Source organism: Phodopus roborovskii, unplaced genomic scaffold, assembly GCF_943737965.1.
Source record: "Phodopus roborovskii unplaced genomic scaffold, PHOROB, whole genome shotgun sequence".
In the NCBI taxonomy this organism is placed as follows: Eukaryota; Metazoa; Chordata; class Mammalia; order Rodentia; family Cricetidae; genus Phodopus; species Phodopus roborovskii.
In genome coordinates, this window is record NW_026126480.1 from 53,481,765 (window position 1) to 53,497,780 (window position 16,016).

Sequence of the window (16,016 nt, forward strand, 5' to 3'; positions counted from 1 at the left end):
ATTCCAAAATTGAAGCCAATTCCACTTCTTGAATAGTGTCCCAATATTGAGCAGAAAGCAACAACTTTACCACAGGTAAAAATAAAAATTAACTCAGGAGAGTAGAATATCAAAAACAAATGAAACGAGCTACCTACTTAAACAACAGCTTACCTGGAAAAGTGGATGGGCAGGGAGTACAAATTTTATCTTGCTCTAAGCCAGTTTTCCTTTAGTTTCTCTATTATTATTATTATTATTAATTTTAGACAGGTTCTGTCTTATGAAGCCTACGTTATTCTAGAACTTGCTATGTAGACCAGACTGGCCTCAAACTTAGAGATTCACCTGCCTCTGTTTTGTGTGTGCTAGGACTGAAGGTCTATGCCACCACACATGGTACAACCCCCACCCCCACCCAATAATTCCTTTAAGTTTCTTAGCAAACATAAACCTCCAGGACAGAAATTCCTAAAACAAATTTCCCCCAGTAACATTTTTAAAATCTTCTCTATCTCAGAAAAGTCAAGTTCCCAAATTAAGTTCTTGATGATATAAATCAGAATGATTCTAATAAAAATTAAATGGTTTTGGAAAATGAAGTCTTTTAAAAATGAAAGTTGCCATTATCCAATAATCTTTTCCACATTTAGTTTAATCTTGGCATGTGCAAAACTATAAAAATTCTCCCGAGTATAAAGACCTTCTGGTGAAAATGAGAATGTGGGAAAATAATAATGACTAACCGTGGAAGGTCGCTGCACCATGTTCTCAAGCCTGGTGTGGCTAAACTCTAGGCTGATGACATTATAGAGTTTCTCTCGCTCCTCCTCTGGGGTCTCATAATATCGTGTCCATTGAGCCATGGTCATTTCAATGCCTTTCTGTGTGTTCACATCCATGACATCCACCATCCGACGACTCCCTACATGAAAGAAGCTCTATTAAGCCACAGTTACTCACATACAAAATACAAGTCAAAATAGGCTAACCTTTTTTACTTAAAGTAAATAGACATAAGGAAATTACTTGAGGATGGTCATAACCATATCAGATAAGAAAAAGAACAGGCAAGGTTAGAAATACTCACCCCTGTTTATTACTACACTGTCAAGTCCTGAATCTTTTATTCAATACCTCACATAATCCTACAATTATACACAGTAAAATGTCAATATTTATTTCATAAGTGATAAAACTAGAATCAGGAAACTTTCAAGACAAAAGACTAAGTAATTAATATATACTGCTTCAGGAGGATTTAAAGATTGACCTACTTGCAGGCATTGGTGGTACATGCCTTTAATCCCAGCACTCGAGAGGCATAGGCAGGTGGATCTCTGTGAGTTCGAGACCACCCTGGTCTACAAGAGCTAGTTCCAGGACAGACTCTAAAGCCACAGAAGAATCCTGACTGGAAAAACAAAAAACTAACAACAACAACAACAAAGGCTGACTTACTCTGTCTCAAGAATGTCAGTTAAATGCTAGGCGGTGGTGGCACAGGCCCTCAGTTCCAGCACTCGGGAGGCATGGGCAGACAGATCTGAGTTTAAGGCCAGCCTGGTTTACAGAGTTTTTGGGCAGCCAGGCCTGTTACACAGAAAACCCTGTTCTGAAAAACCAAATAGTTGTAAAAACTAAAACAATATGAGCTACGGATCCTCTTGTTAGTGTTTAAATTTCTACCCTTCAGTTTAACAGAGTTCGTTTCTTTCCTGTCAATATTTTTTTAAATATAAACCCTCTTTATATTTTTCCATATTTACAATCTGATAAAGTTGCTATGTAGACACAAAGTTCCATGTCAGTTTCCCTCAAACATTAACAACAACAAAACATAGCACGTTGTGGAGTACTAGTGAACACTTTTAATCCCAGCACTCAGAAGAGGCAGGAAAATCTCTATAAATGAGGCCACCTGATCTACATAGTTCCAAGCCAGAGATACATAGTGAGAACCTAACAAAAAAGACAAGACAGCAGGCTTGTTGCCCAGTTCTTAAAACTAAACTATACTACACCAAGTAGCATAAGAAAAGAGACTGTATACTAAAAGGTTAAAATAATTCCAAGATTGGAGGGAGCAGGAGAGGATGGAGGAGGTACTGGGATTGGGATGTAAAAAATAAATTAAAGAAAAAAAAAAAAAAAGGTCATAAAAATTTTGTTTAATAGCATAAATTTCTGTGCTTGTCTGAATTTATAAACTTACTAAGTTCTGAATGAGGTTAATCTTGTCTAATATAAGTAAATGAATCTGTAGACTGTGATTCCCCTCCCCCAGCTAAAAAGTGCAGTACTTGGAATTGTTCTTTATGGTTGTAGTGTTGCTGAAGCACTAACATGAAGAAAATAAAGGAATTACACAGTGTGCTCCCCCCAAATTTTTTTAAATTCTAAGATCCATCACTATATGAATGAATATGAAAGAAAATGGTGAATTATACAATAAAAGGGACATAAAAAGAAGTAGTACTGTTGGACAATGAAGCTGCATGCTTTAATCCCAGCATTCAGGAGGCAGGGGCAAGCAGATCTGAGTTCTAGGCCATCCTGGTCTACAGAACAAGTTCCATCGCTACACAGAGAAACCCTGTCTCAAAATTTAAAAAGAAAAAAAAAGGGAAGTATTAATCCATACTACCACACAAATAAAAGTGGAAAATATGTGAGATAAGTAATTAGGTAAAAGGCTACATATCACAGAATTCCATTTATATGAAATACACATATTAGATAAATCTAGACCTAGAAAGCATCAGATCAGTGGTTGTCAGTGGAGCTCTAAAAAACGAGAAACAACTGCTTAATAGACTTTTGTTTTGAATGATAATAAAGTTCGGCAAGTAGATAGTGATAATGTATGCGCACTGAATAGATGTAATGCCACTGAACTGTACACTTTAGTGATTATAGTAGGTGATTTTCATGTTATATGTAATCACAATTTAAAAAAAATGAGATGGGAGAGATGGCTCAGAAGTCAAGAGAATGTACTGCTCTTGCAGAGAACCTGAGTTCAAATTCTAACACCATGTATCAGGGACAGCTCTGTAGCTCCAGTTCAAGGTATCTGATGCCTCTGGCCACCTTGGGCACTTGCACATATGCACATAAGCACGAACCCAAGAAAAAACTCTCTCTCATTATAGATAAAAGTGATTGTCTTCCTTCAAGAACTCTCTGGGCAGAACAAAAGCAATTTTATTCTCTCAGTGTTACCAGAGCATTCAGAACTCTGATGTACAGATCATTTAGATGAAGAATATTAACAATCATAGGAATAGCTGGGAGGTGGTGGCACAAGCCCTTTAATGGCAGCACTGGGGAGGCAGAGGCAGGTTGAGTTTGAGGCCAGTCTATCAAGACAGCTAGGGCTACATTTGAGAGACCCTGACTCATAAACAAACAAACAAATCTTAAAAGCTAACACAGGAAAGCTATGACTGTCTATTGCCTTACTTTCCTAAAAGTTGACTAAGAAATAAGAAGGGATGGAGAGATGGCTCAGTGGTTAGTTAAGAAATGGATGTTCTTCCAGAGAACCCAGGTTCCATTTCCAGCATCCACGACAGAGACCAAAACTGTCTGTAACTCCAGTTCCAGGTTACCCAACATACTCATGCAGGCAAAACAGCAATGCAAATAAATTAAAGAAAGAAAAGACAGACTGATGATATAACTCAGATGCTGAAAGTATGCTCACCTAGCACGGACAAAGCCCTGGATCTGATTCCCAGCTCTAAATAATCTGGGTATGGTAGCACATGCCTGTTACTGCAGCACTCAAAAAGGTGGGACAGATAAGTAATAATTAGTTTAAGGTCATCCTTTGGCTACATGGGGAATTTGAGATTAGTCTAGTATACATGAACCTCTATCTAGAAATACAGTAAAAAGGGATAACAAGTGAACTTCTATAATGGTTAAGTACTAACAGAGTGTCTAGACCTCCTTAAAGAGCTCTGTTTGAAAGGTGTGGTAAGGATATTGATCACTCAACATATTTACTGAGTACTTGGTACACAAGTTGTGATAGGTACCAGGAAATACATGGTTGACAGGTGCTTAGAATAAGATAGAGCATTAGGATACAAATGCAGGAATCAGAGAATTTAGGCTGTCTGTGACTTTCACTTCTCAGATTAGCCAAGTATACCCAGCAGTCTAACAAGAGTCTAAGTGGTGCTACAATATTTAATTTCCAAACTAAGGAACAGCACTATCATATACCACAAAATAACAAGTATCAGATAATTCCTTTTTCCCTTACTATGTTTGTTAAGAGGCCAAGTTTGTTACTTACCCACACACATTTTGACATCATTCACTGTGAAGTCTGGATCTGGCATCCTATGAAATAAACACCAGTAAATGCGAAGCACTACTTCTCTAATTAGTATAGATCTTTTCTTAAAAATATGGAGAACTCCACAAAAACATCAATCTTCATGTTTCGGTTTAAATGCTTTTAAATAAACATACATACATGCATGCATGAAGAAAAGCCAAAATGTCAATAAAAATTCTAAGAGTTAATAGCTTCAACAGATTTAAGCTTCTTTTAAGCTCATCTTCACTTTTCATTTCTGGATATATGAATCACTTTTGAAACAAGAGACATACTTCACAAAGTAACTGGGAAATTATTTTCAACTAGCTACCATTCTGGGTTCTAGACATTGCCATTGTCTGAATGCCTGAGTGTAACAGCCATTTTGTAATCATCTTAGGCCAGCACCAAAGCACTTACTTTATTCCAAGTCCATCAGAATTCTTGAAAATCAGAGGGTCTCTCAAGCCACCCCGCTGGATATACTCTACATTAAAATCTGAAACCACAGGGGGAAAATATTAGAGAGAAATCACTGAAAAAATATTAAAAAAGATTATGTAATAATTTTTTGGTTTTTTTGAGACAGGTTTCTCTGTGTAACAGTCCTGGCTGTCCTGGAACTTGCTTTGTAAACCAGGCTGGCTTCAAACTAGAAAAGATCACCTGCCTCTGACTACCACCTGCTGCGATTAAAGATGTGTACCACCATCACACCTAGCTTGTAAAAGAAATTTTAGGTAAAAAAAATGTATTGATGGCATTTGTTACTCTCTGCACACAGCTATGAGCATATATAACTTTTATGTTACTAAGAAGTACCTCTTAGGAAATACAGAAAGCATTCCAAAAATCAGCATTTGAAGGTAGTACTGTTAAGGAGACACTTCATACATCCTAATTAGAAATTATCATCAACATGTCTCTTAACAGTCAAAATAGTTTGAATGTTATACATCCAATATCTTTCTGCTAAGGATCAACACTATACAATACATGAGGAATTCCACCTCATAAAAGGGATTTTATTGTACCTTTTCCCCTCTTCCCTCTCACTAAAGTTTCATGTACCCCAGGCCAGTCTTTATCCATTCCTGATCCTCCTGTCTCTACCAACTGTTAGAATTACAAGCATGTGCTACAATACCTGTACTATTTTTTAATTAATCACAAGCCAAGACATGAGAAAAAGGCCTAATTCCCCAGTAGCATTCTTATTCTAATAAAAGATTACTTCAAATTTAGCAGAGAATGAGCACTGAAACAAAATAAGTAAATATCCTCAACAGGCAGTATTTTAAAGTTGTATAGATGCTAAATTTTCAGTCGATGGCATCTTACATCAAGAGGCTCAGGGTCTGAACCAAAATGATACCGACCTTTTCCCTCCATAAAAGTAACAAAATTGGCATTATATTTGTTGGTGTGGAGCTTCTCTTCCAAGTCAAAAGTTCTTTTCCCTTCAATTTCATCATCTGAAATGCCATCATCTTCATAGCGACGTCGCATGGTACCACGCTGTAACAGGACACAAGGATGAAATCATGTACTTTTCCTTCCTCTCTACCAAGAAGTCACTGCTCCCTAGATGTAGAATATGACTTCCAGTTTTAGTTGCTAGTATAAGTCATCCACTTTCCTTTCTCCAAGCTCAAGATTAAATAATATTCTCAGGATACACAAAATAAAAAATAAAAGTTTTAAGAAGTTACTACTGGGCTTCCAAACTGTTACGTTTACACTTTGTTTTGTTTGTTTTTGAGACAAGGTTTCTCTGTTTAGCCTAATCTACCCTGAAACTTACTCTATGGACCAGGGTGGCCTCAAATTCAGAATTAAGAGGCATGCCTTTGCCTCTGGGATTAAAGGCAAAGACAATCAATTAAGGGCTGGAGAGATGACTCAGTGTTTAACTGCATACTATTCTTTCAGAAGACTTTAATTTGGTTCCTACTATCCAGGTCTGATAGCTCAACTGCTTTTTTAACTCCAGCTCCAGAGGATCTAATGCTTGTCTCTGTCCTCATACACCAGCACTCACATACACAAATTCATATGCAGACACATACCTCCATATCTAAAAATAAATTACTACACAATTTTAAAGACATTAAAATATAGACAAAATTCTTCATTTAGGAAAAAAATTTATCTAAAATTAGATTTGTAAAACAATCTAAAACAGTCTAAATTAGGGATAGGAGAAGAAATGGCTCAGCAGTTAAGAGCAGGCATTGTTTCTTGCAGTGTATACAAATTCAATTCCCAGAACCTAAATCAGGTAGCTTAACAACTACTTGTGAGTCCAGTTACGGGATAATCTAGTGGCACATGCTGAAAGCCACGCACCTATATACCTAATTAAAAATAAAATTTTTGCCTAATGGTGTTGGTGAACACCTTTGTTTCCAATACTTAACAGGGAAACCTCTTTGAGTTTGATGCCAGCCTGGTCTACAAACCTAATTCTAAAACAGCCAGAGCTGTTACAGAGAAACCCTGGAGTAAAAAACCAACCAACCAACCAACCAACTAAACAAACAAACAAAACCCTTAAGAATTGTGAAATTTCAGGTCTGAAAGCAGAAGCCTTAGAAGAAATGACTTAAGATTTTTAAGATTTGCAGCCAGTCGGTGGTGGCGCATGCCTTTGATCCCAGCACTTAGAAGGCAGAGGCAGGTGAATCTCTGTGAGTTCGAGTCCAGCCTGATCTATAAGAGCTAGCTCCGAAGCCACAGAGAAACCCTGTCTCGAAAACAAACAAAGATTTAATTAAGATTTGCATTTTAAATTATTCCTGCAAACACACACACTCCTGTTCCTGCCCCTCTCACTTTCACATCAGCGTTCCAGCCAAGTTCAGTTTCCTTGTGTTTGTGTCACCCTATATACCAACTAAAGTTAAAACAGGTAAAAACTATGGCTTCATTTCTGAATGAACCTAAGAATTTTTTGAATTTTTTTTTGTTTTTACATTGTTTATAAAATGAAATTTTTGTTTTATCTTCAAAATAAGGTTTCATCTGGCTGGCCTACAATTCCTGGATTCTAGATTCTGTCTATCAATAAGCTACTTAATAATGATGATAAAAAAGAGACCATAAAATAGAGTTGTATTAGGATTAAATGAGGAAAACAATGTTAAAATAAATATATATTTGGGCAGAAGTGGTTCGGTTGGGAAAGTAACTTGCCGAACATATATCAAACATGAGTTCCAGCCCCAGCACCAAATAAAACCAATCCAGAACTTAGGAGGTAGAGGTAGGAGGATCAGGATTCAGAGTCTTCTTGGCTACAAAGTTCAAGGCTAGCCTGGGCTATATTATAAAACCCAATCTAAATTGGGCAGTGGTGGTGCACAATTTTAATTTCAGCACTCAAGAGGCAGAGGCAGAGGCAGGCAGATCTCCATGAGTTCAAGGCCAGCCTGGTCTACAGAGTGAGTGCCAGGACAGGGTTCAAAGCTACAGAGAAAACCTTTTCTTGAAAAACAAAACAAACTCAATCTATATAACAAATTCCCAACATTCAAATATATTAGCAACTGTCCTTCTGAACACGAACCAATATTGTACTACTCTTCTATTTTGCAAAAAGAATGGCTTAGTGGTCTAGAAACAAGCCCTACATCGTCTCTTCAAATAGCAGGTAAGATGTCTCTCCTTCCCCAGTAGGCCTCTAATACTTCTAAGTCAAGCCCTTACCTTCTGTGAAGACCTTTTATGAAGCTGCTTTTTTAAATTTTATTTTTTTATGAGCATTGGTGTTTTGCCTGGATGTATGTCTATGTGAGGGTGTTGGGTCCCCTGGAATTACAGTTTTGAGTTGCCATGTGGGTGCTGGGAATCAAACCTGGGTCCCCTGGAAGAGCAGTCACAATTAACTGTTGAGCCACCTTGCCAGCCCCATGAAGCTGCATCTTAAAGTATCCTTGTACCATGTCTAATCCAAACATAAAATCTACCAATTGTGATTTAATATGAAGTTGTCATCCTGATAAGGTGTTTAAAAAGACCCTGCTTTATGTGGTAGAATTACTTCAGGAAAAGAGGTATACCAAACAAAAATTAAAAGTTTCGAACACTTTAAATCCTGCCTTTAAAGATAACTGACATAGCAGAGTGGAAGTGGAGCACGCCTTTAATTCTAGCACTCAGGTGGAAGAAACAGGGAGATCTCTGAGTTAGAGGCCATCCTGGTTTATAGAGTTCCAAAACAGCCACGGCCACACAGAAACCCAGTCTCAAAAACAAAACAAACAAAAGAAAATGAATAAAAAAGATAACTGACATATGCTTGCACGTGCTTCTGTGAATCTCAGAAATCATTTCAGAAATGAATGCTATGCATTTATGTGGCACTTTTAATGAGAATGTCCCCAGAGGCTCTTAAATATTTGATCTCCAGCTGGTAATGGGGTTTGGGTAGGTTTAGGAGGTATAGCCTCATGAGGAGTTTTGTTTTCAAGGCAGGGTTTCTCTGTGTAGTCCAGGCTGACCTCGAATTCAGAGACAAGTGCTGGTGCACCACCTGATGGTACCAGTCTTTTAAATTCTTAAAGCCCTGGCTGGATGATGGTAGCATATTACCTTTAAATCCTAGAATTTGGAAGGCAGAGGCAGGTGAATCTCTGAGTTCAAGGTTAATCTGGTATACAGAGTCAAAGCACTAAAACTGGTATCATTTCTAGTTTGCTCTGTCTGTTTCCTGCTTATGGTTTAAGATGTGAGTACTTATCTTGATGCCCCAGTCACAATGCCTATCTGTTGCCACATTTCCCCACAATGATAATGATAAATCCTTATCTCTCTGAAACCATAAACCCTTGGTCATCATGCTCTATCACAATAGAAAAGTACTGATTACAATTTGCAATAGTAAAAAATTTAATTAGGAGGAATGGAGAGATAGCTGAATTGCTCTTGCAGAGTACCTAGGTTTGATTCTCAGCACCCACACAACAGCTCACAATCTAGAACATTAGTTCCAGTGGATCTGACACCCTCTCTTCTGGTCTACTTGGACATCAGACATATACGAACACAAATACACAGACATATATGCAGGCAAAACAAACATACACATAAAATAAAAATCAAACCAGAAAATGGTATAGGTAAACACCATTTCTGGAAACTTTTATTACAGCTGACTATTTCCAGGCTGGGTGTAATTCAATGCTAAAGAGTTCCTCTAACATGGGCATGCCCCTGGGTTCCATCCCAAGCACTACCTGGGGGTTAAAAAAAGTTTCTGCTACAACAAATTAATGAAATACATTGTAATATAGCACACTAATCTTCCTAATCTATAAGCAAAATTACATATATACAATCTATAATTTAAAGGCTAAAAATTAAGCATTGAAGAAGTCAATTCACCTTATTATATCATCATGCTCTAATTAATGTGAGCATTGAATCTTTTCTGCCACAATCTCATCTACAGCCAATTCAGGGGGAAAAAAGGTAAATGCAGTCGTCCAAACCATCAGCTACAGATATGAGCATTCTTTCCTCCCCTCCATACAGATCTTGCTATTCACCATGAAGCTCACTCCATACATGAAGGGCCTGACTTGCCAGCAAACAGATCAACTAATTCACTTTGGAGCTAGCATTAGGATTACTCTTCCCATCCTGATCTTACAAAATTTCTTGGGTAAAAGCAACTTTAAGTACCAGGCATGGTAGAACATGTGTAGTACAATCAATCCCCAGCCTTTCGTAGACAGCATATCAAGTTTGAGGCCAGCCTGGGCTACAGGATGAGTACAGGCTATCCAGATATACAAAGCAAGACCCCTGCCTCCTTCTGTTTCTTTTTTTAGGTAACATTTAAACAGTGGCTCCAGTTGTAGATCTGTTGCTTGCTGTTATCTTGGCAAAAATAAGTAGGTTCACATCAGATGAGCTGGAAAACTGCAACAAGCAGAAACTGCACATGGTCAGAGGCAAAGCCTGTCTTTACCAGCAGCTGACTCTTCACATCACATAGCTTGGACATAATTTAGGATCCAAAGACAACAATTTCCCTTTGAGGCTACAAAACCACATTCTACTGTTGGGGGAAAAGCCTGATAAAAAATCTGAGAAAAGACAATGAGACGGGGTTTATGGTTAACAATACACCACAGTGGCAAATATTTGTATGTGGACAGTTCAATGGTACTAGGTACATTCATTTTGTAATACAACCATCATCACCACCCATATTCAAAGCTGCTTTTCATGTACAACATGGTAGTGTAAGCCTATTAAAGCTTATAATCACTGCACTGGGACTCAAATTTGAGCCAAGCTGGGCTAGTGAGAATCTCTCAAAAACCTAAAAATATCTATTTGTAACAACCCACACTGAAAATTATACTCACTAGCATGTATGTTTTCACTGATCCTTTTATTTTTACATTGTGTGAGTATGCACACACAGAGGTACATGTTGCACAGGATGAGAGAAAGTGAATGAGCATGTCTGGCACTGGAGCTATTGGAAGTCAAGAGGACAACTTGTAAAGTTGGTTCCTCCTTCTACCATACAGATTCCCAAGATGGAACTCTGATGATCACGGTTGGCATGCTCCTTCAAGTGTTACACCATCCATCTCACCAGTCCCTCATCCTCTTCTGATAACATAACTTAAAATGCAAATGTTCATCCCTTAAAGATAAACACATACTTACGACTGACTTCAATGAAGGCAAAGGGTACATTCTATAAGAACAGAAATCTATTTTTCATCTCTGTCTTCTCTGGACTGAACTTTCAATTTAAAAGGAAACTATTTAGAAAACGAACGGAAAGGTCTTCAATGAGGAAATGAGAACGTGTGAAGTAGTATCACCCATGCAAATACTGTCTATTGCTCTTTGGCAAATATCCAAAGGCAATTTAATACAGAAAGGCCAGTGTTCTTAACAAATAGTGCGAGAAGAACTCAAAATTCACATGAAAACAGATACCTGAAATACTGTTACGTTATCTGGAAGCAATGGTCCATAGGCCTGCATGTGTACTATATAACTATGCAAATTTTAAAAGATAGTACAGGAGAAAACTATACAGTGAGGAGTCTGGGTTTTGATTTTATTTGTGAGACAAGGTATCACTTAATCCAGGCTGTGTATCTATGTAAGGGTCACCTTGAACTCCTGATTCTTCTATCTCTACATCCTTCAGTGCTCTAATTACAGATGTCTACCACCACACTGTTTCTTAGTTCAGAAACACCACCAAAAGCATGACCCATGAAAGAAATAACTGATAAGTAGAAGTTTATTAAAATCAACAATTTCTTCCATTGCCAAAGACACTGTCAAAAAGGCTATTTATTTACTGATTTGGGTTTTTTTGTTTTTTTGAGACAGCATAACACTCTGTCTTGGAACTTGCTTTGAAGAAAAGGCTGGCCAGGAACTCAGAGATTCACATGCCTCTGACTCCCCAGTGCTCAGATTAAAGGTGTGAACCATCACCAACCTGCCAGTTATGAAAAAAGAAAAAGAAACACCAAAAACAACAACAACAAAAAGCCTGGGAAGTGGAGGCACATACCTTTAATCCCACCACTCAACAGAGGCAGGTGGATATCTATGAGTTCAAGGCCAACCTGGTATACAGTGCCAAGTTCCAGGATAGCCAGTTACACAGAGAAAACCTTATCTCAAAAAACAAACAAAAAACCCCAAAACAAAACAAAGAACTGGAGAGAAGCAGAAAACAGAAAAGAGCTAGACTGAAGTAGGAGGTATTTCAACAGAATGAGAATTATAGGTTAGAAGACCAAGAAAGATTTCACCCACTATGGAGTTAAGACAAACTTAATAAGAAATGTGATTTTTGTTTTTTAACATTTTACATTAGTTTTACCCCATTACTGAGTAATGAAAGGCCAGCAAATTTACACACATATAAAATTAGATATCTAAGAAAAAATACAAAGAAATGGGTATAAAAAATATACCCAGTAAAGAGATGAACAAAGAATTTTAAAGATTTTATTTATTATATATACAGTGTTCTGCCTCCATGCCAGAAAAGAACACCAGATCTCATCATAGATGGTTGTGAGCCACCTTGTTGTTCCAGGGAATTGAACTCAGGACCTCCGGAAGACCAGCTAGTGCTCTTAACCTCTGAGCCATCTCTCCAGCCCTAAGCAAAGAATTCTTCTTGCCTTTCCAAGTCCCAACCCAAATTAAAGGTACTGTCTCTACTCCTTACTTGGAACAAACCAAACCCTCAGTGGTTCCCATCAACACAGGTAAAACTTTTCAGACAGGATACAATCAACACTAATGTATAATCAATTCATTTGTATGGCTATAATTAACAAATAAAAAAAAGGTTAAAAGAATAGGGGGAAAAAAAAGACACAGGATGATTCTGACTGTTTTTGAAACAGGGTTTATCTGTGTAGCTCTAGCTGTCCTGGAATTCATTCTGTAGACCAGGCTGGCCTTGAACTGAGAGGTGTCTGCCTCTGACTGACTACATTTTTGTTAAAAAGCAACACTACACCAGGTGTGAAGGCACATGCCTTTAATCTCACCTTTTAATCTACAGAGTTTAGTTACAGAAGAGTGAGGACTATACAGAAACTGTAGCACAATCCCTTAATTCCAATACTTGGAAACCAGAGGGAGGTAGGCTTCAGAGGAAGCTCAAGGCCGTTCAGAACTACACAATGTCTTTGTTTATGGAAAGAAAAGACAGAGGAGAGTGAGAAAGGAGAGACAGAGAGCAAGACTATATATTTTAAAAGACAGTTGCTGATGGAGAGAGGAAGGGGAAAGCATTTTTTTTAGGGAGTGAAACTACTCTGTATTGTAGTACAGTAATACATTTGCCAAAAATCACAGAATTGTACAACAGAGTAAATACTGTGAACTTTAGTTAGTAACTTTTTATCAGGTTTGTGGAGAGTCCAGCTAGTAAAATGTGTGCTGTGAAACATTAGGACTGAAGTCAAGAATACACAAAAAGATAGGCACAGTGGTGTAAACATGTAATTTCAGCAACATGGAAGCCAATGATAGGTGGATCCTTGGAGGTATTTGCCTAACCAGTGAGTTCCAGGCCAGTGAGGGACTCTTGTTTCAAAAAGGGGGGCAGTGCACACCTTAAATCCCTGCACTTGGAAGGCAGATCTCAGTGAATCTGAGGCCAGCCTGGTCTACAAAATGGGTTCCCGACAGCCAGGAAAGTTACACAGAGAAACCCTGTCTCAAAAAAGCAAAAACAAAAACACAAAGCAAGCAAAACAAACAAGAAACCAAAATGGATAGAGTAACAACCAAGGGAAACTTCTGACCTTTACACATAAGCATATACAAATCCATAACATACACACAAAAGTTATCCTTGTTGGCCCATCAATTCTAATAAATGTACTACACTAATGCAAGAATGTTACTGGGGGACTGGAGAGAGAGTTCAGTGGTTAAGAGCACTGGCTATTCTTCCAGAGGTCCTGAGTTCAATTCCCGGCACCTACATGGCAGCTAACAACTGGCTACAACTCCAGTTCTGGGAAATCTGATACCTTCTTCTGTTCTCTTCAGGCACCATGTACACACAATATACAGACACACAAATGGGCAAAAACAGCCATAATTATAAAATAAATTTTTAAATTAAAAATATGTACTAAAAATAAAACAACTTAAGGCTGGAGAGTATGACTCAATGGTATATCAACTTGCCTACCATGAGTAAGGCCATGGGTTCTATTTCAAACAACAAAGAAAATAGTGTTTATTAATTTGAAAAAGTCAATACCAAGGGAAGGAGACAAAAATAAATACTTTAAGCTTTATAGCCTATGTAATATCTACCACAACCTTTAACTCAGCCACTGTACCAAAAAGCAAAGCAGCACAGACAACATAAACAAGTATAGCTTTTTCTTTATGGATGATGAAATTTCAATTTCATATAGTTTTCATACCACAAAATACCAATTTTCCCACAACCACTTCAAAACCTAAGAAGGGAAAGTATTCAAATACATATACACAAAAATTCATGGTGGCATTAAAGACAATCAGAAAGAAGAGAAACTACTCAAATGTCCATCAATGGATACATGAATAAGCAAGATGTGATTTAGCTGTACAGCACCTGTTCAGTCACTACAAATGGAACAAAACTCACAAGTGAAGTACAAACACCTGCTGTGTCAAAGAACCCAAACATTAAAGATCATGTGCGACTCTACTGACATGAAACATCTACAATGAATAAATGCTTATAGACTCAAAAGCCAATTACAATGGGTTTCAGAGACTAGGGGAGTAATGGAGAGTAGCTGTTTAATACTAAGTTTCTCTTTGAGATGCTTAATTAATTGATGGTCACAAAACTGCAGCTGAGGGAGTATCCTGTCAGAACCCTAGGACAGGCCAGTACAGATGGCCTGAATACTAACAATGATAATATATTTCTGGTAAGATCATGTTCTTATTCTTTGGCAAGAAATCCTATAGTAAGTCAAGCATAGTGGTATACATCTGTAACACCAGCACTTACAAGGCTAAGGGAAGGGATCAAGAGCTACCAGGTGGAATCGGATAGTGGTGGCACATGACTTTAATCCCAAAACTCAGGAGACAGAGGCCGGTGAATTTCTGAGTTCAAGGCCAAACTGCTGTACAAAGCCAATTCTAAGAGTTACCAGGTGGGAACCAGAGAAATGATTCAGAGGGGTTGCTGCTTTGCTGAGACCTGAATTTGGTCCCCACACCAACATGGTAGCTTACAGCCATCGGTAACTACAGTTCCGTGACCCAGAAATTTTTCGTGTAGATAAAACATTCATATATGAATCATATATTCTTGAGAAGTAGAGGCAGGTGGATCTCTGTGAGTTTGAGGCCAGCCTGGTTTACAAAGCTACACAGAGAAACCCTGTCTTGAAAAACAAAACAAATTCAAATACATAAAAATAAATCCAAAAAGAGCTTTAACTCAAGAGACTATCTCAAAAATTTAATTAATAAGTAAATACAACCTAGAGACATTTATTTTTTGAGAATCTAAAGAAATTTCATTAAAATTATCATTCATTTTATGTGTTTTGCAGATATTTATATCTATCTTTATCTATCTATCTATCTATCTATCTATCTATATGCACAGCATTCATATCTTGTGTCCACAGAGGTCAGAAGAAGGAACTGGAGTGACAAATGGTTTTGAACCACCATGTGGGAAATGAACCCAAGATCTTAGACAAAAGCAATAAAAGTGTTCTTAACTGTAAACCATCTCATCTCTCCAGCCCCAATCTAGAGACTTTTGAATGCTAAAATAGAGATATTGTACCATGATGTTCAAATTAGTTGCAAACAATTCAATCGAAAGTAATACGTAATACATAGTTAGGAGTGATGGTGCATACCTTTAATCAGACAACTTGGGAGGCAGAAGCAGGTAAATTTCTGAGTTCAAGGCCAGCCTGGCCTACAGAGCAAGTTCCAGGACAAGGTCTATATAGAGAGACCATGTCTCCCCCCCCCAAAAAAAAAAAAAAAAAAAAAAAACAAAAAACAAACCAACAACTAAGAAATATTTAAATATATTGATTGCTTCCCTAATAGTTGAGAAGTAAAGGTAAAGCATATACAATGACTACTCTTATCTTTGCTATATGAACTTCAGAATGAAAAAGTTGAGGGAGGACAACATTGCACAAAT

General features: G+C 37.7%; 1 protein-coding gene across 3 annotated transcripts in view; it reads right to left on the reverse strand.

The window, feature by feature from the left end:
* The window catches only part of Kdm2a (lysine demethylase 2A), a 72,144-nt gene that overhangs the window by 36,357 nt on the left and 19,771 nt on the right, over positions 1-16,016 (reverse strand). For all 3 annotated transcript variants that reach the window (XM_051193572.1, XM_051193571.1, XM_051193570.1), the window contains exons 3-6: positions 5,695-5,833; positions 4,736-4,814; positions 4,289-4,335; positions 726-904 (exon numbers count right to left, since the gene is read on the reverse strand). In XM_051193572.1, coding sequence (XP_051049529.1) covers positions 726-904; positions 4,289-4,335; positions 4,736-4,814; positions 5,695-5,833 — 444 coding nt within the window. The remainder of the gene's footprint in view (positions 1-725; positions 905-4,288; positions 4,336-4,735; positions 4,815-5,694; positions 5,834-16,016) is intronic.